Source organism: Phyllobates terribilis, unplaced genomic scaffold, assembly GCF_046119375.1.
Source record: "Phyllobates terribilis strain yellow unplaced genomic scaffold, ASM4611937v1 Scaffold_5__5_contigs__length_657084704, whole genome shotgun sequence".
Lineage (NCBI taxonomy): Eukaryota > Metazoa > Chordata > Amphibia > Anura > Dendrobatidae > Phyllobates > Phyllobates terribilis.
In genome coordinates, this window is record NW_027362765.1 from 637,432,635 (window position 1) to 637,459,354 (window position 26,720).

At 44.0% G+C, this 26,720-nt stretch overlaps 1 protein-coding gene across 3 annotated transcripts in view; it reads left to right on the forward strand.

Annotated features, from left to right (window-relative positions):
* Positions 1 to 25,551, forward strand: part of TUBGCP2 (tubulin gamma complex component 2) — a 348,385-nt gene extending 322,834 nt beyond the window's left edge. For all 3 annotated transcript variants that reach the window (XM_073686175.1, XM_073686172.1, XM_073686173.1), the window contains exons 15-18: positions 9,467 to 9,610; positions 14,265 to 14,393; positions 15,393 to 15,526; positions 25,154 to 25,551. In XM_073686175.1, coding sequence (XP_073542276.1) covers positions 9,467 to 9,610; positions 14,265 to 14,393; positions 15,393 to 15,526; positions 25,154 to 25,265 — 519 coding nt within the window. In that variant the 3' untranslated portion in view covers positions 25,266 to 25,551. The remainder of the gene's footprint in view (positions 1 to 9,466; positions 9,611 to 14,264; positions 14,394 to 15,392; positions 15,527 to 25,153) is intronic.
* The last annotated feature ends 1,169 nt before the right edge of the window (positions 25,552 to 26,720 follow it).

Sequence of the window (26,720 nt, forward strand, 5' to 3'; positions counted from 1 at the left end):
CTGAATTTGCTGGTGTAGACCTTGTTCTTGTGCATGTTTGAGCGGATACTGGCGAACCTTGGGAAAGGGCGCTCCGGGCTTGCGGTACACCTGTATTGGTTCTACCGGTAATTTCCCAATGTCGTCTGGGCCTTGTGACCACAGATGAGAAGGAATTTCCCCTATGTATGGAGCTAACCTGGGATCGTTTGGGAGATTTTCATTCGTATTTGATACGTTAACCATAACAGTTAGTAGTGCTCGTAAGACGCCAACCTCCTCTACGTGTGTATCAGAATTTGGATCCTTTATAGTAAGGATCATCTGACCATTGTCCTGGTATTGAATTCGGGATCAAAATTTAGACCAGAGGTCTGCCCCTAAAAGATTCACCGGGCAGGTCGGGGACATGACAAATTGTGCCGTTACTTCCGGAAATGGGCCAATCGAAATAGGTTTGGTGAGAGTGTGTTTGTTAGGTCTGCCATCCACACCGATCAATATTAGATGGTCGTTAGAAAATTGGACTGGGAGGCCCTGGGGCAGTTCAGTGGATTTTAAAATGGAGTTGGCCGCCCCAGTGTCTACCATGAACTTCACCGGATTTCCTCCTACTGGGAGAACTACAGATGAACAGAGCCCGGGGGTGGTTGCAGGCATCACGATGGCAGACTCTGGTTGGCCTCCATTTCAGTATGGACTGTCTTGGGGGATATTTTCACGTAAGTCTCGTGGGCCGGGCGTCCTATTTCTGGATATGAGGGCTTGGGCAGTACACTGGCTAGCAGGGGTGTGACAGTCCTTTTGGAAGTGTCCTGTCCGGCCACATCTCCAACACTGAAGACGGGAAATTCACTACTGGTCTTTTCCCGGGATACAATACTTGCTGATCAGGTACCACCATGGGGTAATAGTGGGGCTGTAAGGGAGGACACTGTGTTACGGGTACTGCAGGTGCCGCAACTGCCACTACGGGGTTTGGATTAAGGCTTAACCGCAGAAGCGGTCCGGGCAACATTTTTCTGGAAGCTTTTTGCTACCTTTAGGGCATCTCCTGGGGTGGCTGACTCAACATCTGGTCTCACAGCCAATATCACGTCCTTGATTTCAGTACGTAAACCCTGGATAAAGGCGGACACTAACAGCTGGCTATGAGTTTTAGTATGTAAGGAGAGCCCAAGGTCCTTATAGACCTGCATAAGGCACCCATAAAACTTTTCAGCCGACTCCCCCTTCTCTTGAGTGATGTCGGTGAGGGTAGTGGATTGATCAGCCAACTTATCCTGAGCCCATATTTTAAGGGCTTGACAGAAGTCAACCCCACTCTCATACGTATTAGCATCTAATGCTCTGTTATATGGGATAGCAGCCTCTACCATCGGATAATATCCTTCACCGGCTTTTACACGGAGCAGGTGTAAAAGGTCTTGCCTTGCCAAATATATCTCTTTTTGCAGCCATGCCCCTGTAAAAAGCCATGGGGGAATGTTCGGGATCCGGGAGACGGTTACACAGAGTATCCGTCTGTGCTGGGGAAAACTGGAGATATTTGGATGGGCCGGTATTCTGGTCCGCTTCTTCCATCTCTGGGAGAGGAAGTGGAGGTGGAGGGAAATCAGCATGAGTACTGATTGTTGGGAGATCTTGGAGGTAGGGAAACACTGGGGGAGACCAGATATTGGGTTTGATTGTGGGTTTGATTAGTTGAGCGGCATAATCGACGAGATCTCGGTCGATGGCCAAGAGTCTTATCTCTTTTAATCTAGTTGGATGCATGGCGATGTATTGCTTTATAGCCCCGACTATTATTTTGGCCGCGTCCTGTTTCGGATATCCAAAGATACCAGTGGAAATAAATGCAAGGCTAGAGTTGGGGCCGCATGAAGCTGTGATGCGTATGCAATGGTGTTTTGAATTGTTTCTGTAAGCAGGTGTTGTGACCTGGGTAAATCCAGGGGGTCATATTTTGGTCCCACCGCATGTATAACATACTGACATGATAGCTGTCCCACTCTTGTAGCCATTACCTCTCCTTCTATTAACGGACCGTGGTCACGGATGTAATCGTTGGATGCGGTTTGTATTATAGGTCCCCCAAGACAACATATTTCTGCAGCTAGCCCCCCCCCTGTAGTTTTGCATTTGCTGCATTTACAATGATCCCAACTTGCTGTTGCGGTATACGCCCCATGCCTATTCTCAGTATAGTGGAATATTCCGAGGGACTATTCAGTAAAACAGACGCCACTTCCTGGTACTAGTGTCCATGTTCTATTTCCCCAGTTTGGGAGAGGGTGAATAGGGTAGAGTTCGGAGGACCTTGGGTCTCTCCGAATGGAGTGTGAATCATGGCGGGAGCCGGTGGGGGCAATGGTTTATAATACCATCTGTCAGCGTTAAGTAATGGGAAGGTTGGTGCTACAACACCGGGTCTGCGTGTTCCACAATTATAACACGTCTCGTGCCATCCCGGATTAGTGACCCAGCACACATTACAAAGCCAGCCATCTGGGTTATGTGGTGGTGGCTGGCCACCAGTGGGAAGTGTAGGGTATCTAATCTCCTTAGATATAAATTGCTCAGTTTCCGGATTCAAAGGCTGGGGTACGGCTACATTTGTGGGGGTAGGGGATGCTTCTTTAGGGGTTTCTGATTCAGTTTGTGGACACATCAGTTGGGAAGGGGAATCTGCTTCCTACTTCACCTTTTCCCCATCAGCTTCATTTTGTAGCACAAAACAGCCAGTCTTTGTTACAGTGCTAGATAATTTTCCCTTCTTGACATAAAAATAATTAAAATAACCAGGCTTCGTCTCCTCTATTTCAACATATCCTTCACCACAAATCTCATGTGCAACTTTCCTAAACTTTTCGGCATCATTCAACAATCCACAATCAACAAGTTTTCCCCTCTTGTGCCAGATTCCTTTGTCCCACAATGTAGGCTGAAGTCTCCCCTCCACGGGAAAGTTTAACAACTTAAACACTTTCGGTGCATTCTTAAATGATCTCTTCCCTTCTCGACCGACCATGATGGTTATCACATCCTCTCCCTCCTGAGGGGGAGACACTTTTTTTCTGCTCCACGGAAACCTTGGTTAATTACTACTGCCTTCCGACTGACAAAGATCCTTGATTTGTGCACAATATGAGGCCGGCCGGCCGGCCTCAACTGTTCCACTGACTCGCCCCCCCTTGGAGAAGTCACGTACGGTACTAGGTGAAAGGAGGAGGGCCCGCGTCTGAACTCTCCGGACACTCGATATACGTATATCTATATACGTGTCCTACCCAATCTTCGATCACCTGCCGCGACTGATACTAATAGTGTTCAGTCTCCTAAGAATCTTTGTCAGAAGTTAAGGGAGATTCATGCAATATTCACTTGTCAATCCGAGGTGCTATTGTTTTAAAGGTAATCAATATCAGTCCCCTAATGGGACTATACCCCTACAGTCTCACCTTTGACTATATCCAACCAAGACATCCGGAGATACTGCAAACAACCACGCAGCACGTGAAAACCATGCCAAACGGTCAGTATCACTAGTAAAGAACTCGTGCACTTACCGTGGCTTTTGTGGGGGATGATCAGTCCCAATTCCAGTGGGGCAGGCCGAAAACAAGTCCAGAGGTGTTGGGGCGTCCCTGGTTAGGGGTCCCTGTTTCGGGCGCCAGCTGTTGAGGGGGGGGGCAACAGCGACCTTCACGGTTGATCAAGTGAGTGTCAAATTTCTATGTTATAAGGTTGATTGCGCAATTCAACAGGAAACCAGACGGAGACAGAGCACTGTATGGGAGGATTCGGAGAATCTCTAACCCCGTTTATTCTACTTAGCATTATATATTGTTTTGAGTATATCAATAGCCAATCACCTACAGCCACACTACAGGCTTAAACCAATGTTAGTACAATTATTACGGAAACACACACATGGTCATATTATCATGAGTTCGGCGCTTGATGGAAAGTTACATATCCCAGCTCAAACTAGTTAGAACAGAAACAGAGTGTAGCCTTCAGAATGTTCTGTGAAAAGAATGTATGCTATGCAAGGAGTACAATAGCATGATTTTAGAAGCAAGTAACAGAAATGGAGCAACAGAAATTAAGTAACTATAGTATGAATATCAATATGTCCTTTACACCCTCTTATTTCCTCTTCCCACAATCTCATACAAGATTTCTCCCTTGCATACTCCCTACTCTGGAACTCTCTACCCCAACATATCAGACTCTCGCCTACCATGGAAACCTTCAAAAGAAACCTGAAGACATGCTTCTTCCGACAAGCCTACAACCTGCAGTAACCACCGCTCCACCACATTGCTGCATGACCAGCTCTACACTCACCTTCCACTGTATCCTCACCCATCCCTTGTAGATGGTGAGCCCTCGTGGGCAGGGTCCTCTCTACTCCTTTACCTGTCACTGACTCGTTTTGTTAAGATTATTGTAAGTATTTTTGCTATGCATACCCCCTTTTTCTCATGTAAAACAGCATGGAATAAATGGCGCTATAATGATAAATAATAATAAAATCTTCTTTTATTAGGTATGCATTATACAGACATTTCAGCAGGGGATCACAAATAATTCTTTCTTTGAAGTAAAACATTGTTTAACCCCATTAAACCCTGGGGCTTATTAGTACGCCCCAGGCCATCACCCCCGGTTCAGTGAGGGCTCCGGCGCTGAGCCCGCCCTGAAGCGGGCACATGTCAGCTGATTCTTACAGCTGACATGTGCCCGCAACAGCCGCGGGTGGAATCGCGATCCACCCGCCGCTGTTAACCAGTTAACACCGCTGTCAATCTCTGACAGAGGCATTTAACAGCTACGCGCCAGAAGCGCGGCCTTAGCCCCGCCCATCATTGACCCCCGTCACGTGATCGCGGGTCACTGATGGGTGGGCATGACAACCTGGGGTCTGCAGCAGACCCCTGTGGTTGTCGTGTCTCTCTAGCTATGATCGCCACTTAGTGGTCGGCGCTCATAGCACAGGAGCATTTCTCCTGCATACAGGCGATCTGCTCGTCGCCTGTATGCAGTAGAAACGATCAGGAAACTGCGGCTTCTAGTCTCCTATGGAGACTATTGAAGCATGCAGAAAGTGTAAAAAAAAATGGATTTAAAAATATAAAAAAAATATATGAAAGTTTAAATCACCCACCTTTCGCCCCATTCAAAATAAAATGTAAAAAAAAATTCCCACATACACATATTTGGTAGTGCCGCGTTCAGAATCGCCCGATATATCAATATAAAAAAAAGAATTAATTTGATCGGTCGTAACGAAAAAAAAATTCTAAACGCCAGAATTAAATTTTTTTTGGTCGTTGCAACATTGCAATAAAATGCAATAACGGGCGATCAAAACATCGGATCTACCCCAAAATAGTATCAATAAAAGCGTCTTCTCGACACACAAAAAATAAGCCCTCACCCGGCTCTAGATCACGAAAAATGGAGACGCTACGGGTCTCGGAAAATGCCGCCTTTTTTAAAAAAAAAAATTTAAGCAAATTTTTTTTTTTTTTTTTCACCACTTAAATAAAAAATAACTTATACATGTTTGGTGTCTATGAACTGGTAATGACCTGGAGAATAATAATGGCAGGTCAGTTTTAGCATTCAGTGAACGTGGTAAAAATAAAACCCAAAAAGCAACTGTGGAATTGCATTTTTTTTGCAATTTCACCACACTTGGAATTGTTTTCCCGTTTTCCAGTACACGATATGGTAAACCAGTGATGGCGTTTAAACGTACAACTCGTCCCGCAAAAAAATAAGTCGTCACATGGCCAAATTGACCGAAAAATAAAAAGGCTATGGCGCTGGGAAGAAGGGGAGCAAAAAACGAAAATGCAAAAACCCAAGGTCCTTAAGGGGTTAAAAACAGTCAGGGAAATGTTTTGCCTCACAAAAAGAATCAGCTGTGATCCCATGCTGTAATGTCTGTATAATCTGTCTTCCTTCCGTGCCCAGGAGCTGTGGTATGATCAGACCATGTTTCGTACACGGTCAAACACAAACTTTACACAGGAGAACATTTATAAGATTATCTCAGCACAGGAACATTTTATTTAAACACATCCAATTATGGAACTTATTATTATTCCAAGATCTATTGATTAAAATTAACTTTAGTTTGTGGGAAAATCACTAACTGTAATTCCACCTATGTAATTTATATTATCAAATGCATTTCATGCAAATTAAAAAACATAGGTTGCACCACTAGACAACTAAAACCTCAATTTCGTGAACATTTGTATGACATTGAACAAAGTAAGAGTCCTAGAACCATGTCACAAGCATCCAAACATTAACTGTCACAGAAATAAGGTATCATCATTAAAAATCTATGCCATCAAACACATTAAAAAAACCTTAAAAAGGATTAGACACAGAATGGCGCCAAAAATAGAGAAGTATGGTAGATTTTTAAATTAAGTACACCATGCAATGCAAAGGGGACAAAACATTACAGCATATACAATTACATGAAATAAAAAAGGATTAATAAAAATTTTTTTTATTAAACACTGGTCACAGAGATGGCTCAGAGCTTAGCAGAGGGGAGTACTTCGATTGAGGATCATGCCTACACTGGTATGCTTCTCCCTGAATTAAACACAGATCATATTTTGCATCTAAGTTAAACCCACACACCTCCCCTTGATGACCTCATGTGGGGGCTGTTCTCATCCCTTCAAGATATTATGAAATCCCCAACATTCACGATATCTTTGCTCCTAAACATTACAGGCCTTCGATTTCGATGTCATATTTGTTGTGATTTTACCTTTCGTAGGTAGGAAACATGGCATGACTGTTGCCATCTATTTGGCCACTATTAATTTTGGGCTTGTAGGTATGTCTCACATTCATGAAAAACATGCATATTCTCTCAGTCCTGAAGTTGAAAATGAATATCCCACTAAAAAAGGGAAACCATGCTTCAATGTTGTTATGAGAGCTATGAGATGGCTTTTACAGTAATATCTATGACGCCTCTCCCTTTTAGAGATGGCATTATGGACCGATTTACAAATGAAAGCAATGACCAAATGCAAAAGTGACCAAAACAGGGCCCAATTGCATAGTATGAGAAACATGCCCAAACCATTTATGTTTGCACCTCAATGTTTTACAGTATTGACAGTGTACTGTGGTTTCGAATTTAGTGTTTATGGGTTGTCCCACAAACTGTCTGTGGTCTTTAGACCCAATAAGAACAATCTTGAGGTCATCTGTCCATGTAATGTTAAGCCACTGCTCTTTAGACCAGTCAATGTGTTCTTTGGCAAACTGCAACCTTTTTTGTCATGTCTTTTTTTTCAGCAATGGTACTTTGCGAGTAGGGATGAGCGGACCCATGGAAATTTGTGTTCTGGTACCCGACCCGAACGTTATTTAAAAGTTCTGTTCGGGTACCAGAACTGTAACCAAACTTAAACCAGAACCCGAACCCTATTGAAAACAATTTTCTCTCTTAGTGTTTTCCCCTCTCTAATCAACTTATTGATCAAAGTTTTCTCTTCTTCGGTACAATGTTTGGAGCGACCCATTTTATTCACTGAGCAAGGGCTAAAACCAGTAAGTACAATTTTTACTGGTCTCTTCTTTAAATAAGGGCAATCATTGACACTTGTTTCTTCACAGAATGAATGATCTCGCTAATTAAACTCCACACTGCTATTAATTAGATCACCCACCTTTCATTAAATGAGTCAATTACACCCAATTAGCAGCATACATGTCATGACTGCTGACTGTGTTGGTTGCCTATTACTTGCCTAAACCTAGTAATTAATTAATTTTTCCCATGTTGTATGATTTTTTCTGCCAAAAATAGTAATTAATCACATTAATGATGTTAGACTGTTATTATTTTGCACATAACTGTATGTCCTGCCTTTCGCCAGCATCTTCACTACTCAACTCTGAATTGGGGGAGATCAAACCATTTATTATCGTGTGCTTGTTTTCATGTACACCTTTTTGTACATTATTGGATTTTTTTTGCTGCAACTAGTCGTTTACTACAGTGTGAATCAGCCCTTCTAGGAACACTGGTTTAGTTACTTTTAACCATGTCTGTATGTCCCAATGGGCCTTTAACGTCTTCACGACATTTGACATATCTATACATCATGGAAAGAAAGGAGTTCCCGACCAATGAAGTACATATACATCATGGCGATCGCGTGCACGCTCAGGAGCTGTGGTATTGCTATAATCGCACCGACCCAAAGAATAAAATAGTCTAATCACTTATAGCGCACGAGGAATGGTGTGATACATAAATAAAACCAATTCTTGACCTGCTTTTTATTTGGTCATTCTGCCTGCCAAAGATTGCAGTATGGAACCCCCAACTGAAGATTCCTTATAATGAAGCGGACTGAGTCGTTTTTTACATTGTCTGGCCTATGATCCGTCTGTGTCCATCTTTTTAGACATGCATAAAAGAGCGGTCCGTCACAGTTTTGTGCACTACTGAACAGAGGCCAGATGGAGTCCAGATTAAGGCTGCTGCCTAATTATAGTGAATGGACCGATCAGGCTTGTCATCTGAATTACATCATTCAGAGATTGGAAACCCCAATGTAAGTGTTCAGCGTACAGCGCCCGATATATGTGATTCCAAACTTTATACAAAATGTTCCCAAGAAAAGCTTCAACTCAATCCACCAAAAAAGCAAATCCCCACTCAGGCTCGTCACGTGTTAACGGAAATATAGGGGGCTTCCACATTACTGGCAGCATAAAGGCTCTGGAAAAGCACTATGGCTCCTCAACCAGAAAAGAAATTTAGCAAATTCTGTACTCCACATTTAGTTTCCACATGTTTGGAATTTCTGTAGCGATGAGAGCCCGTCTAATTTACGGGTGCATGTTTGCAGAAGAATGAACTGGGCACTACCTCGTACTGGGCACTGCAATGTATGGGGCACTACAATAGCAGATTTGCAAATATCACTCAGCAACATCCACTGCTGCTCGTTTCTGGAAAACACCCATGGAGTAAAATCATCAGTACACCTGTAGACAAATTCCCAAAGAGTCTCGCCATGTGGCTTAACAGTACTCTACATTCAGCAGAAATTGTGTGACATATTTTCTTGGCATTTTTACCCCTTTTCCCGTGTGAAAATGTAAAATATGGGGCTAAAACCAAATTATTGTTGTAAAAATATAGTTATTTTTTCTTCACTGCCCAATGGTATAAAATGCTGTGACACACCTGTGGTGTCAATATGATCACTGCACCCCTAGATGAATTAATTGAGAGATGTAGTTTGTAAAATGAGGTCACTTATGGAGGGTCTGCTGTTCTGGCACCTTAGGGGCTCTCCTAGTGGGTCATGGCACACGCAAACCATAAGAGTAAAATTTTCACTGTAATATGGTGCTCCTTCCCTTCATGGTATAATATCTTTAATGTATTTTGTTTACTTGTTTTTTTTCTCTCTCTCAGGTTTCTAACATAGATGATGTACTTAGTCACCACACAAGTTTTCTTGACAACTGTTTGAAGGATTGCATGCTTACCAATCCGGAGCTTCTGAAGATCTTCTCAAAGCTTATGTCAGTGTGTGTTATGTTCACCAACTGCATGCAGGTAAGTATTGCATACCTTTCGAACTATGTGTGTATTTTGTGGATATAAGTCTACACACCCCTGTTAAAATGCCAGATTTTTGACATGCAAAAAAAATGAATACAAACAAAAGTCATTTTCTAACTTTTTTCACCTTTAACGTCACCCAAAATCTGTACAATTCAATTGAAAAACAAGCTGAAATCTTTTCGTGTGGAAAAAGAAAGTGAGTCAAATAATGTGATTGCAAACCCCTAAACTAATACTTTTGTACCCTTTCAATTTTTGACATTCAGTTTTGTAGTTATGGTCTATCAGCACATTTAAAATTGATAATCTTTGCCCACTCTTCCTTACAGAAATATTTCAAATCTGTCAGATTGCAAGGGCATCTCCTCTCTACAGCACCCTCTTCTGGTTACCCACAAATCTTCAATTATATTTAAGTCTGGGATTTCACTGGGTCATTACAAAACTTGGATCTTCTTCTGGCAAAGTAATTCTTTTGTTGTTTTGGAGGTATTTTTATGGTGGTTGTTCTGCTGAAAGTTGAAATTCATCTTCAGATTTTTAGCAAAGGCCTGAAATTTTGAATGCAAAATTTACTGATATTTAAAACTGTTCATGATTCCCTCTACTTTGACTGGAGACACAGTTCCAGCTGTTGAAAATTAGTCACAAGCTACATACACCATGCCTTTTGGTGATGCACGGTGCCAGCTTTTCACCAAACATACCTAGTGGAATAATGGCCAAAAATTTCAAACTTAGTCGCAACAGACTTGATGTGGGTTTTGACAAAACCTAGTAGACTTGGATGTATTTCTTTGTAAGTAAAAAAAAAAAAAAAAAAAAGGCTTCCGTCTTGTCACCTTAATTCCCCTAAGAATACAGGAGATTTTTGTCACATGCAATACTCAACCAGTTATTGCCATTAATTCCTGCAGCTCCTTTAATGTTAGTCTTTTCATTATTTCTTGAGCGATACCCAGTCCTAGGTAATGTCAGCATTTTTCCAATTTTTAGCCACTTCGTGATAGTCTTCACAGTGTTCTAAGTTTGGGCACCCGGCATGGTTAGTACCTTGTTGCACCCCCTTTTGAAAGTATCACAACTTGTAAACGCTTTTTGTAGTCAGCCAGTTCACAATAACTGTAATTTTGACAAGAGGTGCCCAAACTTTTACATGCTACTGTATATATTTCCCCATTCAAAATTCTTTGTGGTTTTTTTTATCAATAAATTTGGACAGATTATGGGTGACCCGAAAGGTGGAAAAAGTTCTAAAATTAATCTTCTTGGTGTGATTTTTTTTCCATGATAAAACCTGGCCTGTGTTGGCTTTTTTATCCATATACCATATTTTTCGGCCTATAAGACACACTTTTTTCCTCCAAAATTTTGGAGGAAAGTGGGGAGTGCGTCTTATAGTCTGAATGTATATGGTGGTGTGGGGGAGCGGCCGTGGCGTGGAAAGCAGTGAATATTAATTTTCCGGAATAGCGCACACACTGTACCCGCAGCGCGGCTCCTGCATCGGCCCTCTATTAAAGTCCATGAATATTCACTACAACCCACGCCCATGGGAGTGAGGAGTAGTGAATATTCGAGCACTTTAATAGCGGCACACCGACTGCCGGCCACTGCAAGAGCCGCGCTGCAGGTACAGTGTGCACGCTATTAGGAAGAATGAATGGTCACTGCTCCCCACGCACACAGTCCTGGCGTTGGGATGCAGTGACTCTTCTGGCACAGCATCTCACAGTGTGAGGGCACATGGTAGAGAAGTCATGCGCGGCTCACACTGTGAGATCAGTGTCTGCAGCAGAGCAGGATTCTGCGCTGGACCACAGGGAAGAAAGGTGAGTTAGAAGTGTTTATTTTTTTTGTGTGCCATGCATACCTGGAAGAGGAGGTATGAGAGGTGCCATGCATACCAGAAAGAGGGATGAGGGGTGCCATGCATACCAGGAAGAGGGATGAGGGGTGCCAAGCATACCAGGAAGAGGGATGAGGGGTGCCATGCATACCAGGAAGAGGGATGAGGGGTGTCATGTATATCCGGATGGTGGATAGGGGTGCCATGCATACCAGGATGAGGGGCCAATGCATACCAGGATGGGGATGAGGGATGGCATGCATACCAGGATGAGTGATGAGGGGTGCCATGCATACCAAGATGAGGGGTGCCATGAATACCAGGAAGAGGGATGCCATGCATATCAGGATGGTGGATAGGGGTGGCATGCATACCAGGAAGAGGGATGCCATGCATATCAGGATGGTGGATAGGGGTGCCATGCATACCAGGAAGGTGGATTGGGGTGCCATGCATACCAGGATGAGGGGTGCCATGCTTACCAGGAAGAGGGATGAGGGGTGCCATTCATACCAGGATGAGGGATGCCATTCATACCAGGATGAGGGGTGCCATGCATACCAAGATGAGAGGTGCCATGCATACCAGGAAGGGGGATCAGCAGTGTCATGCGTACCAGGATGGTGGATAGGGGTGCCATGCATACCAGGAAAGTAGATTGGGGTGCCATGCATACCAGGAAAGTAGATTGGGGTGCCATGCGTACCAGGAAAGTAGATTGGGGTGCCATGCGTACCAGGATGGTGGATTGGGGTGCCATGCGTACCAGGATGGTGGATTGGGGTGCCATGCGTACCAGGATGGTGGATTAGGGTGCCATGCGTACCAGGATGGGGATCAGGGGTGCCATGCATACCAGGATTGAGGGATGAGGGGTGCCATGCATACCAGGATTGAGGGATGAGGGGTGCCATGCATACCAGGAAGAGGGATGAGGGGTGTCATGTATATCCGGATGGTGGATAGGGGTGCCATGCATACCAGGATGAGGGGCCAATGCATACCAGGATGGGGATGAGGGATGGCATGCATACCAGGATGAGGGGTGCCATGCATACCAAGATGAGGGGTGCCATGCATACCAGGAAGAGGGATGCCATGCATATCAGGATGGTGGATAGGGGTGCCATGCATACCAGGAAGGTGGATTGGGGTGCCATGCATACCAGGATGAGGGGTGCCATGCTTACCAGGAAGAGGGATGAGGGGTGCCATTCATACCAGGATGAGGGGTGCCATGCATACCAAGATGAGAGGTGCCATGCATACCAGGAAGGGGGATCAGCAGTGTCATGCGTACCAGGATGGTGGATAGGGGTGCCATGCATACCAGGAAAGTAGATTGGGGTGCCATGCATACCAGGAAAGTAGATTGGGGTGCCATGCATACCAGGAAAGTAGATTGGGGTGCCATGCATACCAGGAAGGTGGATTGGGGTGCCATGCGTACCAGGAAGGTGGATTGGGGTGCCATGCGTACCAGGAAGGTGGATTGGGGTGCCATGCGTACCAGGAAGGTGGATTGGGGTGCCATGCGTACCAGGATGGTGGACTGGGGTGCCATGCGTACCAGAATGGTGGATTGGGGTGCCATGCGTACCAGGATGGTGGATTGGGGTGCCATGTGTACCAGGATGGTGGATTGGGGTGCCATGCGTACCAGGATGGTGGATTGGGGTGCCATGCGTACCAGGATGGGCATCAGGGGTGCCATGCATACCAGGATTGGGGGATCAGGGGTGCCATGCATACCAGGATTGGGGGATCAGGGGTGCCATGCATACCAGGATGGGGGATTGGGGTGTCATGCGTACCTGGATGGTGGATTGGGGTGCCATGCATACCAGTAAAGTAGATTGGGGTGCCATGCATACCAGGAAGGTGGATTGGGGTGCCATGCATACCAGGATGAGGGGTGCCATGCATACCAGGATGAGGGGTGCCATGCATACCAGGATGAGGGGTGCCATGCATACTGGGATGGAAATCAGGGGGGCCATGCATACCAGGATGGGTATCAGGGGAGCCATGTGTACCAGGATGGTGGATTGGGGTGTCATGCGTACCAGGATGGTGGATTGGGGTGCCATGCGTACCAGGATGGTGGATTGGGGTGCCATGAGTACCAGGATGGTGGATTGGGGTGCCATGCGTACCAGGATGGTGGATTGGGGTGCCATGCGTACCAGGATGGTGGATTGCGGTGCCATGCGTACCAGGATGGAGATGGGGGCCACATATAACAGGAAGGAGGGGCCATAAATACCAGGATGTAGGATATTAGCAGAATTGGGGGACATTACCCCTATACCAGTGTCAGCAGCAGACCCTCTCCCCCGTAACAGTGCATAATGACCACATTTTTGCTTACATTTTTTTTTCTATTTTCCCCCTCTAAAACCTGGGTCCGTCTTATGGTCCAATGCGTATTATAGTCGGAAAAATACAGTATATGTTTTTGTTTAATCCACACATTTTTTATAATAACAATTGAAATAATTAATGCTTTGGTACCATCTGCTGTACATTTATATCACTGGTGCCTGTGTCAACTTTCTGAATAACTGATAAGAAAGTTGTTGCAAGTTTTCAAAGCCAACAACTCCAACAACTAAAAAGATGCAACAAATATTGTATCCAGCAGAGCAGTTTGTAGGCAATGGTAAGTTCCCTCCTATATTAGTTCATTGTATCGCATATATGGTGTTCTCATAACTAGAAAAATGTTATGAAACTTCATTGGCATTGTCTAGACCATATTGATGTATTTTATTGCTGACATTTTCTTTTTGTCAGAAATTTACACAAAGCATGCAGTTGCAGACAGAGATGGAGCACATGGCAATGGAGCTTGGTACAATAATGGGTCCCGGCACACACAGTGAAAATACAGAAGACTCATTGCAAAAGAGGCTCACTTCTAAGGTAAATGGCAGATATATGTATCCCCACTGAAGGAGTTAAAGAGTAACTTAACTTTATTTCTTGATTAGCCTCCGTAAAGTTTTACATTTTTGTTATGTACTTCGTTACCTTATTTTGCTCTCTTTTATCTTTAACACCATTCTGAAAGTGCTGGCTTGTCTGTCTAATTTATTCTCTTAGTAACTGATACGAACTGCATGTCTGGCTAAGATCCATAATCAAAGATTTGTACTCCAGAGAGGGAGTTTCTCTGCTCCCCTCCTCTATGCTTAGGTTATTGTATTGTCTGTACATGGGGAAGGGGAGCAGAGATGTTACAAATCTTCATTAAACTACAGTTCACATCAGCTACTTAGACAGAGCAAACCGAAGAAAATGAACTGGAATATAAGGTTGTATGCATGCAAAATCTAAGAAATAAAATGAACATATACCCTGCTGTAAGTAAAAGCAATAGTGCATATATAATATAGGATACTTAGTAAACACCGGCTTTAATTCAAATTGGAAAGGTCCCAACCTCTGGTATTAAAACCTTCCCATGCGTACTAGTGATGTCAGTGTGAATAAAGGCCAAGCAGGACCTGGTCCTGACTATGGCTACCCAGCAAATGGGAAGCTATATAAACAAAATGTTCAGCTCAAAGAAAGGGAGGCCATGAGAAAGGGAGGCCATCTTAGCTGCGCTGAGTGGAGAAACGCAACCAAAAAAAATGAACTGGAGTAGAAGTTGGTATACATGCAAATTAGGAGCATGTTCACACTGGCCATTAAACAGACAAAACCGAAGTTAGAAACAAAATGAACATATACCCTGCTATAAGTAAATAAGTAAAAACGGAGTAAATTAAACAGAAAGACCAGCACTTTAATATAATGCTTTACAAAGATTCATAACTTTATAAAGCCTTATCAATAAAAAAAAAAGTCTAGTTACTTATAAATACATTTAGTTTTGCTTTGTGTTTTTAATTCATTGCCGAACTTGATGCATTTCAGTGTTCAGCTGGTTTTGAATGTACCATCAATAATTTTGATGCCAATTTCTCAACACATCTCATGGACCTCCTTGATAAGTTGAGCATGTACAGCACCAATGATTGCGAGCACAGCATGATTAACATCATATATAGGTAAGGAATATTGTCAATATGTTATAGTGAGGTGTCCAAATTTGTTCTTGTATTATTCCAGCTGGAAAACCCCTAATTTATACTGTCCTTTAAGTAAAATCTTCAAGTGGTCACACATTTTCTTCAGAAGAGATGTGACATTACGCGTACAAATAAATCCGCAATACACATACACAAACTAGTTGCCTGGTCTAGTGGTTATTTCATAGAACTAATAGAGTTGGTTAGGGAGTTCTGTATGATACTTATATTTCCTAATAAGGTGTGTAGACTGGCAATGACCAATAGGTAAAGAAAGGTAAATGGGAAACTACAGTGGTCTACAAAAGTATTCACCCCTTTGGATTTTTACATTACAACGTGTTTAAATATTTTAGTAACCAGTCAATATGGCCATGTGAGGGCTTAGTTTTTGCGGGATGAGTAGTGCTTTTTTACCATATCGTGTACTGGGGAAAAGAAAGTGCAATTCCACAAGTTTGTTTTTTTTACCGTATTTAATAAATGCTAAAACTGACCTTCCATTATGATTCTCCATGTCATTACTAGTTCGCAGATACCAAACATGTATAAGTTGTTTTTTATTTAAGTTGTTTAAAAAAATCCAAAGTGTGGAAAAAAAAAAAAACACCATTTTCCGAGACCTGTAGCGTCTCCATTTTTGGGATCTCTGACTGGGTGAAGGCTTATATCAATAAAAACTTCAGCTCAACGCTCAAAATATAATTTTGGGGTAGATACGATATTTTGATCACCCGTTATTGCATTTCATTGCAATGTTGTGGCGACCAAAAAAATGTAATTCTGACGTTTTTGATTTATTTTTTTATATTGTTTACCGATCGGATTAAATCTTTTGATGTATTGATTGAGCTATTCTGAACACGGCGATACCAAATATGTGTATTTTTGATTTTTTTTTTATTGTTTTCTTTTGAATGGCGCAAAAAGGAGGGTGTTTTGAACTTTTAGTTTTTATTTTTTAAATATTTCTAAAACCTTTTTTTTTTTTTTACACTTTTTACCGGCTTCAATTGTCTCTATGGGAGACTAGGAGCTGCGATCATCTGATCGCTTGTGCAACACATAGCAGGGCTCTAGCCCTGCTTTGTGTTTGTCACAGATGTGTCAGAGGTGACAGACAGCCACCCTGCAGTGGGTTGCAGGAGATCTCCACGTTTGGCATTGCAGACTGCTGCTTAGATAGGAGGCTGTCTTTAGGACCGAGCGACTACCTCTCTTGCTGATTTGCTGTCTGGCCTGGGTGTATATATACCTTGTGTGTCTGAGAAGGCGTCGCCGGTTATATTAATTTCTACTTGAAGCTTAGCAGGAGCAGTACCTCGTCCTCTCTGCAGCTTGAGGCCATGTGCACATTTGGAGTTCATCTAAAGCTAAGCCATTTTCCCCTGTTTTGTCTACCCTTGTTGTCTTTAGCATTTTAGTGGAGGTTGACTAGTGCTCATCTCCTTCCATCCCTAGCTGTAGCCTTACGCTAGGGAAAGTAGGGCGAGGCACGCGATCAGCGATAGCTGAGGAGGCTATATATGGACGTTAGTTGACACGGGGTGACGCTAGACCAGACTAGGAGGTGTCCATTTCCCCCTTTCCCTGGTGTCTGGGCTCCCTTTTCCCTCTGTGTTGCACTTACACCTGGCGTGACATTGTTGCAGAAATGCCCATCTGCTATGAGCACCAACCGGTGGGTGGCCCTCACAGCAGATCGGCTATGACAACCACAGGTGTTTCCGGCAGACCCCGGGTTGTCATGCCAACCCATCAACAGCCTGCAACCATGTGACGGGCACACTGATGGGCAGGTCTTATGATGTTCTTCTGGCTCGGCCATGTTAAATGTCGCTGTCAAACATTGATAACGACATTTAATATGTTAACCGCCTCGGGTAAGTGCAGGCTCCGTGCTGGAGAGGGGGAGGGGACTCATGATATACCCATACATCATAGGTTGAAAAGGGATTAAGTAAGAGGCACCACTAACCATACACCATGAAAACCAAGGAGATCTCCAAACAAGTCAGGGACAAAGTTGTTGAGAAGTACAAGTCAGGTTTTAAAAATAAAAAATAAATATCCCAAACTCTAATAATCCCTCTGAACACCATAAAATCCATTATCAAATGGAAAGAACATGGTACGACAACAAACCAGCCCACCAAAACGCTCAGACCGAGCAAGGAAGGCATTAATCAGAGAGGCAGCACAAAGACCAAAGGAAACCCTTAGGGAGCTGCAGAGTTCCCAAGCAGAGACTGGAGCATCTGTCCATACTACCACACTAAGCCGTACACTCCATTGAGGTGGCCTTTATTGAAGAGTGGGCAAAAAAAAAAGCCTTTACTTACACAGAAAAATTGGAAGCTTCATTTTGAGTTTGCTAAAAGACATGTGGGAGACTCCCCAAATGTATGGAAGAAGGTGCTGTGGTCAAAATTGAACTTTTTGGCTACCAAGGTAAACGCTATGTCTGGCACCAAGCCAACCCAGCTAATCGCTCCAAGAACACCATCCTCACAGTGAAACATGGTGGTGGCAGCATCGTGTGCTGTTGGATGTTTTTCGGCAGCAGGGACAGGGAAAATGGTCTGAGTCGAGGGGAAGATGGATGTTGTGAAATATAGGGATATTCTTGAGCAAAACCTGTTTCAGTCTGTCAGTGTTTAAGACTGGGACGGAGGTTCACCTTTCAACAAGACAACGACCCAAGGAATTCTGCTAAAGCAATACTTGAGTGGTTTAAGGGGAGACGTGTAAATGTTTTGGAGTGGCCTAGTCAGAGCCCAGACCTTAATCATATTGAGAGTCTGTGGTTAGACTTGAAGATTGTTTCCTCTGGTGAACAGCAATCTAGCTTGAAGAAGATGGAGGAGTTTTGACTTGAGGAATGGGCGAAAAACCAAGTGGCAAAATGTGTATGTCTCATAGAGACTTATCGAAAGCGACTTGCAGCTGTAATTACTGCAAAAGGAGGCTCTATAAAATACTGACTTTAGGGGGTGAATAATTATGCACACTTAAGTGTTCAATTATTTTGCTTCACAAAAAGAAAGAAAACCAAATGTTCACAGATGTAGGTATGTGTCACGCATAGTGTAGGAAAGACAAAGTGCGACACGAAGGGATGAGGGGAAGGGAGGCCAGTCAGTAGGGAAAGGGGGAAGTGAAGTCCTCCTAGGCTGATCTGCAATCACCCTGTCTACCCTACCGTTCCTATATTGGTTCCTCACCAATTGCCGCATAGGAACCTATCCCTGTATTTCCTTAGCCCTTGGCCCTAGATAGGGAAAAGGGGGATCAGTGCTAGTCTATCCCCACTGACAACTAAAGACAACAAGGGGAGACAGACACGGGAGAAGTAGCTTAGCTTGAGTCGACTTCAGAGAGATGGCGCACACGTCCTCTTAGCACCAGAGAGGAAGTAAGAACTGCACTTGCTCCAAGCCTTCACAAGGGGTCATGTGAATATCACCGGCACCTCCCTCTAGCAACAGCCAGTATTTAAACACCCAGCCTGGGTGTCAAGTAGTCTCAGGAAGGTGCCGCTGGGTCCTAGAGTGAGACAACTAAGAAGGTGTCTGTAATGCCAAATGAAGAGATCTTCTGCAACCAACTGCAGGACGACTGTCTGTCACTTCTGACACACCTGTGACAGTACCCACCTCCCCTCTACGAGTGGCCTACGGACAGGTTTCTCAGGATAAGAGGTGTGGAATGAACGAACCAGCCTGGGAGCGTTCATCTCTGATGCTGAAACCCACATCCTTTCCTCTGGACCATAACCCTTTCAGTGCACCAAGTAGAGAACAACATTGGAGACGAGAATCTACAATCCTCGAAATCTGAAACTCCAGATTACCATCAACCATTACTGGGGGTGGTGGTAGAAGTGAGGGCTCAAGAGGTTCCACATACCTTTTGAGTAAGGACTTGTTGAACACATTGTGGACCTTAAAAGCCTGAGGAAGTTCAAGACGAAACGCTGCTAGGTTAATGACAGCAGTTATTTTATAGGGACCAATAAACCTAGGTCCAAACTTCCAGGAAGGGACTTTGAACTTAATATTCCTGGTAGACAACCACACAAAGTCATTCACATTCAAGTCCAGACCTGGCAGGCGTTTTCTGTCAGACATACGTTTATACCTGTCTCCCATGATCTTTAAATTACTCAGAACACCCTGCCATACTGAGGAGAGCAACGAAGCAAAACGTTCCTCCTCAGGAACTCCTGAAGCTCCTCCCCCACTAAAGGTACCATATTGTGGGTGGTAACCATATGCACCAAAGAACGGTGATCTGCCAGTGGATTCTTAACTATTATTACTGTAAGTAGGATGCCCAATCCTCCTGATTTTTGGAGACGAAACACCTGAGGTAGGTCTCCAAATTCTGATTGACACGCTCGGTCTGTCCGTTTGACTGAAGGTGGAGGGCAGAGGAAAAGGACAGCTGCACCCCCAGTTGAGAGCAGAATGCCTTCCAGAACTTGGAAACAAACTGCATCTCCCAATCTGACACCACATTGGAGGGAACCCCGTGAAGCTTCACAATCTCATTTATTAACACCTGAGCAAGTGTCTTGGCATTTGGGAGTGCAGGTAATGCAACGAAGTGAAAAATTTTATTGAACCTATCTACAACCACCATTACCACCATTTTGCCTACAGAAACTGGTAGGTCAGTAATATAATCCATGGACAAGTGTCCAAGGCCTACTAGGGATAGGAAGCGGAAGAAGAGTACCAGGCGGACGGGTATGCGAAACCTTAGAATGTGCGCAACTACTACAGGCAGATACGTGTTCAATCACATCCTGATGAACCCTCGGCCACCAAAAAAAGACGAGAAAGGAGGTCAACTGTTGCCTTACCTCCTGGATGCCCAGCAAGCACCAAGTTATGATGTTCCTTATTACTTTGCGGCGCAGATTAGATGCTACAAATAACCTTCCTGAAGGGCAGGAGGCCGGGGGCCCCCCTGAGCCTCCAACACCTCACCCTCCAGTTCAGGATATAATGCCGAAATAACTACCCCCTTCTGTAGTATCGGGGTAGGGTTCTCATGGTCACTGCCACCAGGGAAGGTCCGGGACAAACCATCAGCCTTGACATTTTTGACCCCTGGACGAAAAATCACAACAAAATTGAACCTAGTAAAAAACAGGGATGATATGGCTTGCCTAGAGTTGAGATGTTTAGCTGACTGGAGATATGACAGGTTCTTATGGTCAGTAATAGGATGGACAGCCCCCTCCAACCAATGTCCCCATTCTACGAACACCAGTTTAACCGCTAAAAGTTTCCTATTACCCACGTCATAATTTCTCTCAACCGAAGACAATTTTTTAGAAAAGAAGGCGCATGGACGCCATTTACCAGGGGACGGACCCTGAGACAACACAGCCCTAACCCCCACATCTGACGCATAACTTCCACAATAAAGCGCTGGGAACCATTGGGTTGACTGAGTATATGTTCAGTGGCTAAATAATTATTTAAGTAAGAAAGAGCCTGGAGGGAGGCATCCGACCATTTGGAATAATCAGACTCCTCCTTAGTCATGTCAGTAAGGGGTTTCACAATTACTGAGTAATTTTGACTGAATTTCCGGTAGAAGTTAGTAAAGCGTAGAGCCTTCAGGTTCTCTTGATGGTCCCAATATAGGACTGCACGGATCTTCTCCAGATCCATCTGAAAACTCGAAGATGACAACAAGTACCCCAAAAACGGAACCTCCTGAACGGCAAAAACTCATTTTACCAGTATGGCATAGAGTTTATCCCTTAATATCTGGAGCAACTGTTTAACATACCCCCGATGTGTCACAAATCATGTGAATAAACCAAAATATCGTCCAGATAGACCACCACACACCTCCCCACCAAATGGTGGAAAATATCATTTATGAAATGCTGGAATACCGCAGGTGCATTGGTCAAACCTAAAGGCATAACCAGACTCTCAATGCCCTTCAGGGGTATTGAACGCTGTTTTCCATTCATCCCTTTCTCTAATTCTAACCAGATTGTAGGCTCCCCTTAAATCCAACTTGGAGAATACCTTTGCTCCTACAACCTGGCCGAACAAATCAGGAATCGGAGGAAGATGATTTGGATCTCGGATGGTAATTTGACTTAATTCCTGTAAGTCTAAACAGGGACGTAGAAAGCCATCTTTTTTCTTCACAAAGAAGAACCCTGCCGCCACAGGCGAACATGAGGGCTTAATGTGTCCCCTCTCCAGACTTTCCGCAATGAACTCCTTCATGGCTTGTCTCTCAGGGCCAGAAAGATTATACAGTCTGGACTTTGGTAGTTTAGCATCAGCGGTCAGGTTAATAGGACAGTCATATGCACGATGAGGACGCAATTCCTGACACCCCCTCTCAGAAAAAATGTCCTCAAAACCAGACCGAAAAGCAGAGACAGTAGCAAGGGAAATATCTAAACCGTTCTCATGGCAGTAATCTCCCCATTTAATAACCTCCCCGGCTTGCCAATTCACCAACGGATTGTTTCACCAGCCAGGGAAGACCCAAAACAATTGGGGTGGTAAGACTGTCCAGGACATAGCAAGGGAATAGTTCACAATGAACCGACCCTGCCCTCCGTTTTACATTATGTAAAATCTGAGTAAATGCTTTCTGTGCATGTGGTATTTAGTCGATGGCGAAGATGGAAATAGGTTTAGCTAAAGTTCTGCAAGCAAGACCATAAGTTATCACAAACTCAGCATTCACCATGCTGACTCCGGCTCCACTGTAAACAAACACAGAAATTTTCTGTTTTTTCTCTCTAGCACCACCTCTACTGTCAGGACAAACCGGGAACTGCAGGTTGGCAACAAATGCACCCCTTGCTTATCCAACTCCAGACTACCAAGTCTTAATTAACCGAGTCTCCTTTTGTTTAGGAATTGAAGGACAGGTCCCAATAAAATGTCCCTTTTCCCCACAAAAAAAATATGCCTTTTTTCTTGCGAATCTCCGGGAAAATGTGTGATGTAAAGGCACCCCAAACTGCATGAGTTCCTCCACCTCCCCCATTACTGGTTTACCACCAGACCACTCCCCCAGCAGAGGTACATTACCCCGAGAAGGTGGTCTTACCCTTCTATCCCGAAGGCGCCTATCAAGACGAATGGCCAACAACATGGCAGCCTCTAAGGGCTGAGGGGTTTCATATACTGCCAAGGCATCTTTCAACCTTTCAGTTAGACCCTCACAAAATTGACTTCTAAGGGCTGAGTCGTTCCATTTGGAATCCATTGCCCATTTATGGAATTCAGAACTGTACGTCTCCACTGAACAATTCTCCTGCTGAAGGCAACATAGCCTAGACTCAGCTAAGGTGACTGGGTCATCATAGATGAGGGCCAGAGAAAAACCCCTCATCAGACTGGAGACAAACCAAATCCTGCGGTAAAGAAAACGCCCACGATTGAGAGATCACAATTCCAACCCGTTGCTCCTCATTTCCGGAGTCGTAAGGACGAAGTTTAAAATATAGTTTGCAGGCCTCCTTGAATAGAAAAAAAACTTGTCCCTACCTACTGAAAACCTGTCCTGGAGGTCAACCTTGGGTCCAGGCTGGACAGGCCTACCTGGAGAGACCTCCACATTAGCGACCTGTAGTCACTGATGCTGTTGCTGAACCTCACAGCGGAGGTCATTCACCTCCAGAGACAGACTGAGCAGCCGCTCTGCAACTGAACCCATACCAAGGGAAGAACCCAAGTGTCAGGGTTTTTTTTTTCTAAATGTGCACGGCCAGTGATAATGTCACTCACAATGTAGGAGAGACAAAGTGCAACACGAAGGGATGAGGGGAAGGGACCCCAGACACTAGCAAAAGGGGGAAGTTGAGACCAGCTGGGCTGATCTGCAATCACCCTGTCCTACCCCTACCGTTTCTATATTGGTTCCTCAGCAATCACCGCACAGGAACCTATCCCTGTATTTCCTTAGCGCTTGGCCCTAGATAGGGAAGGTGGGATGAGGGCTAGTCTATCCCCACTGACAACTAAAGACAGCAAGGGGAGACAGACACTTGGGAAGTAGCTTACCTTGAGTTGACTTCAGAGAGATGGCACACACGTCCTCTTAGCACCAGAGAGAAAGTAAGAACTGCACTTGCTCCAAGCCTTCACAAGGGGTCATGTGAATATCACCGGCACCTCCTTCTAACAGCAGCCAGTATTTAAACACCCAGCCTGGGAATCAATTAGCCGGAGGGAGGTAGCTGCTGGGTCCTAGAGTGAGACAACTAAGAAGGTGTCTGTAATGCCAAACAAAGATCTTCTGCAATTAACTGCAGGGTGACGGTCTGTCACTTCTGACACACCGGTGACAGTATGTTCTTTACATGAACTAATGAAAACACAAAATTCTTACAGCTGACATGTGCCCGCAACAGCCGCGGGTGGAATCGCGATCCAGCCACGGCTGTTAACCAGTTAAATGCCACTGTCAATCTCTGACTGTGGCATTTAACAGCGCCGCACCAGAACTTACCCCGCCCATCGGTGACCCAGTCACGTGATCGCGGGTCACTGATGGGTGGGCATGACAACCCTGGGTCTGCAGCAGACCCCAGTGGTTGTCCTGTAAAGATCGCTATGAGCACCACCTAGTGGTCGGTGCTCGTAGTACAGGAGCATTTTTGCATGATCTGCTCATCACCTCTATGTAGCAGAGGCGATCAGACAGTTGCTGCTTCTAGTCTCATATGGAGACTATAGAAGCAAGCAAAAAGTGTAAAAAAAAATAAAATAAAATAAATAAAAATAAAAATATTTAAGAAATTAAAAGAATATAAAAGTTTAAATCATCCCCCTTTTTTGCCCCATTCAAAATAAAATAAAAAATAAACCCCACATACACATATTTTGTACTGCCGCGTTCAGAATCGCCCGATCTATCAATATAAAAAAAATAATAATCCGATCGGTAAACGGCGTAACGAGAAAAAAATTCCAAAACGACAGAATTATGGTTTTTTGGTCGCTGCAACATTGCAATAAAATGCAATGACGGGCGATCAAAACATCGTATCTACCTCAAAATGGTATCATTAAAAACGTCAGCTCGGTGCGCCGAAAATAAGCTCTCACCCAGCCTCAGATCCCGAAAAGTGGAGACGCTACGGGTCTCGGAAAATGGCGGCTTTTTTTTTTCCTCGCAAACTTTGGATTTTTTTTTCACCACTTAAATAAAAAAGAACCTATACATGTTTGGTGTCTACAAACTCATAATGACCTGGAGAATAATGATGGCAGGTCAGTTTTAGCATCCAGTGAAAAAACAACTGTGGAATTGCATTTTTTTTGCAATTTCACCGCACTTGGTATTTTTTTCCCGTTTTGCAGTACACGATATGGTAAAACTAGTAATGGCATTTAAAAGTACAACTCGTCCCGCAAAAAATAAGCCCTCACATGGCCATATTGCCCAAAAAATAAAAACGCTATGGCTCTGGGAACAAGGGGAGCAAAAAACGAAAATGCAAAAGCGGAAAATCCCAGGGTCGTGAAGGGGTTAAAGTCGGACAACCCCTATAGGTTACTTAATTAGGCTACCAATGCACATTTTCCTTCTATTTATATTTTACAGGTTGGATTTTAATGGTTTTTATACAGAACATTTGAAGAGGCTCTCTGCAGAAAGAAGCCAGAAGATCACTCCTAAGACAGGTCCTATACAACTATCCGTAACCACCCAATGATACAGCAATACCAAAAATATCCAGAAATCTTTTGATTGTACATGCTTGATTGAAATGGTAGTAATAAATAAGCGTGAAGAAATAATTGCCTTTAACATACATGTTCCAATATTCAGTATTTCAGATCACTTGAACCATTCCTTTTCTCCAATTCTGTTTTTATGTAGTTTCTCATTTAAGAACTTCATATTAAGTATGATAGTCATCTTTAGCTTGTAATTATATTGTGTATTGTTTTTAAGAACTAATTACACATTCAAATTAAAAGTTATTCTCCATCCTTAAATTCTGTTTTTACTTGGTTATTATAAAAAGCAGCCCCTCATTATGTGGCCTGCAGTGTTCTGACACTAGAAACCCAAAGGTCAACAAATCAAGGGATTTGCAGCTCTTACTGGAGCACTTTACTCTGCATTCGTGGCCATGACCTGGCATTTTCTGTCTGTCTTTTTCAGGTAATCTTGGCTTTAAAGGGATTCTGTCAGTTCAAGATTGTGTGGTGTACTAACAGTATCATGAAATACAACTTGAGCAGCCCTTTCAGGATATGTAACAATTATTTCTGTACATGGCCCTGTTGTCTTGCTATAAGCCCCGGACAAATTAATTGTCTTGCGCCGGCAAGTCAAGCATATATAAATGACAAAAGAATATTCACCTTCCCTCACCCATAATCTTGCCCACCCCTCTGCCAATGTCATTGATTCATTTAGACTGCCATATTCCCGAGGATCGTATCGCAATCCTCGTACTTGCCGTCTGCTTTCCTGACCTGAGAGTGACAGCTGCATAGAAATATATGCTGTCACTCTCATGTCAGGAGAGCAGACTGTCAATCCAAGGATTGCGATGCTATCCTAAGGTGAGTAGCTCAGTAAGCTGACTAATCAGTGACGCCGGCCAGGGGGGGATGGGTGGGATTATGGGCAGAGCAAGGGGTGAATATTAATTTCACATTTATATGCTCGCAGGCTAGCCAAACGTGTATAAATGCAAAATAAATGCTCACCCCTTCCTCCACCCGTCCATGCCCGCATCACTGATTGGGTGCAGTCTGACTGCTGTGTTACTCACCCGAGGATCGCATTGCAATGCTCGGACTGGTTGCCTGCCCTCCTGACATGAATGACAGCATGTATTTCTTTGCAGCTGTTACTCTCAGGTCAGGAGAGCTGATGGCCAATACAAGTATTGCGGGCATATAGCAGTCTGACTGAATCAGTGACGCAAGTGCAGAGGGTAGGCATGATTATTGGCTGGGGAAGAGAGGGAATATTCATTACTTGTCAGTTAATACTCTTCACAAGTAATGACTGACAAAAAAGAACCACACAACTACTCACCTTACTCCCATTCTCCAGGTGCACTTCTCCAGTCTCTGCATTGTGCCTACTGAGGCTCGATATTGTGACGTCATTACTCCTTCTGTGCTTACAATCAGACAAACGGTTGAAA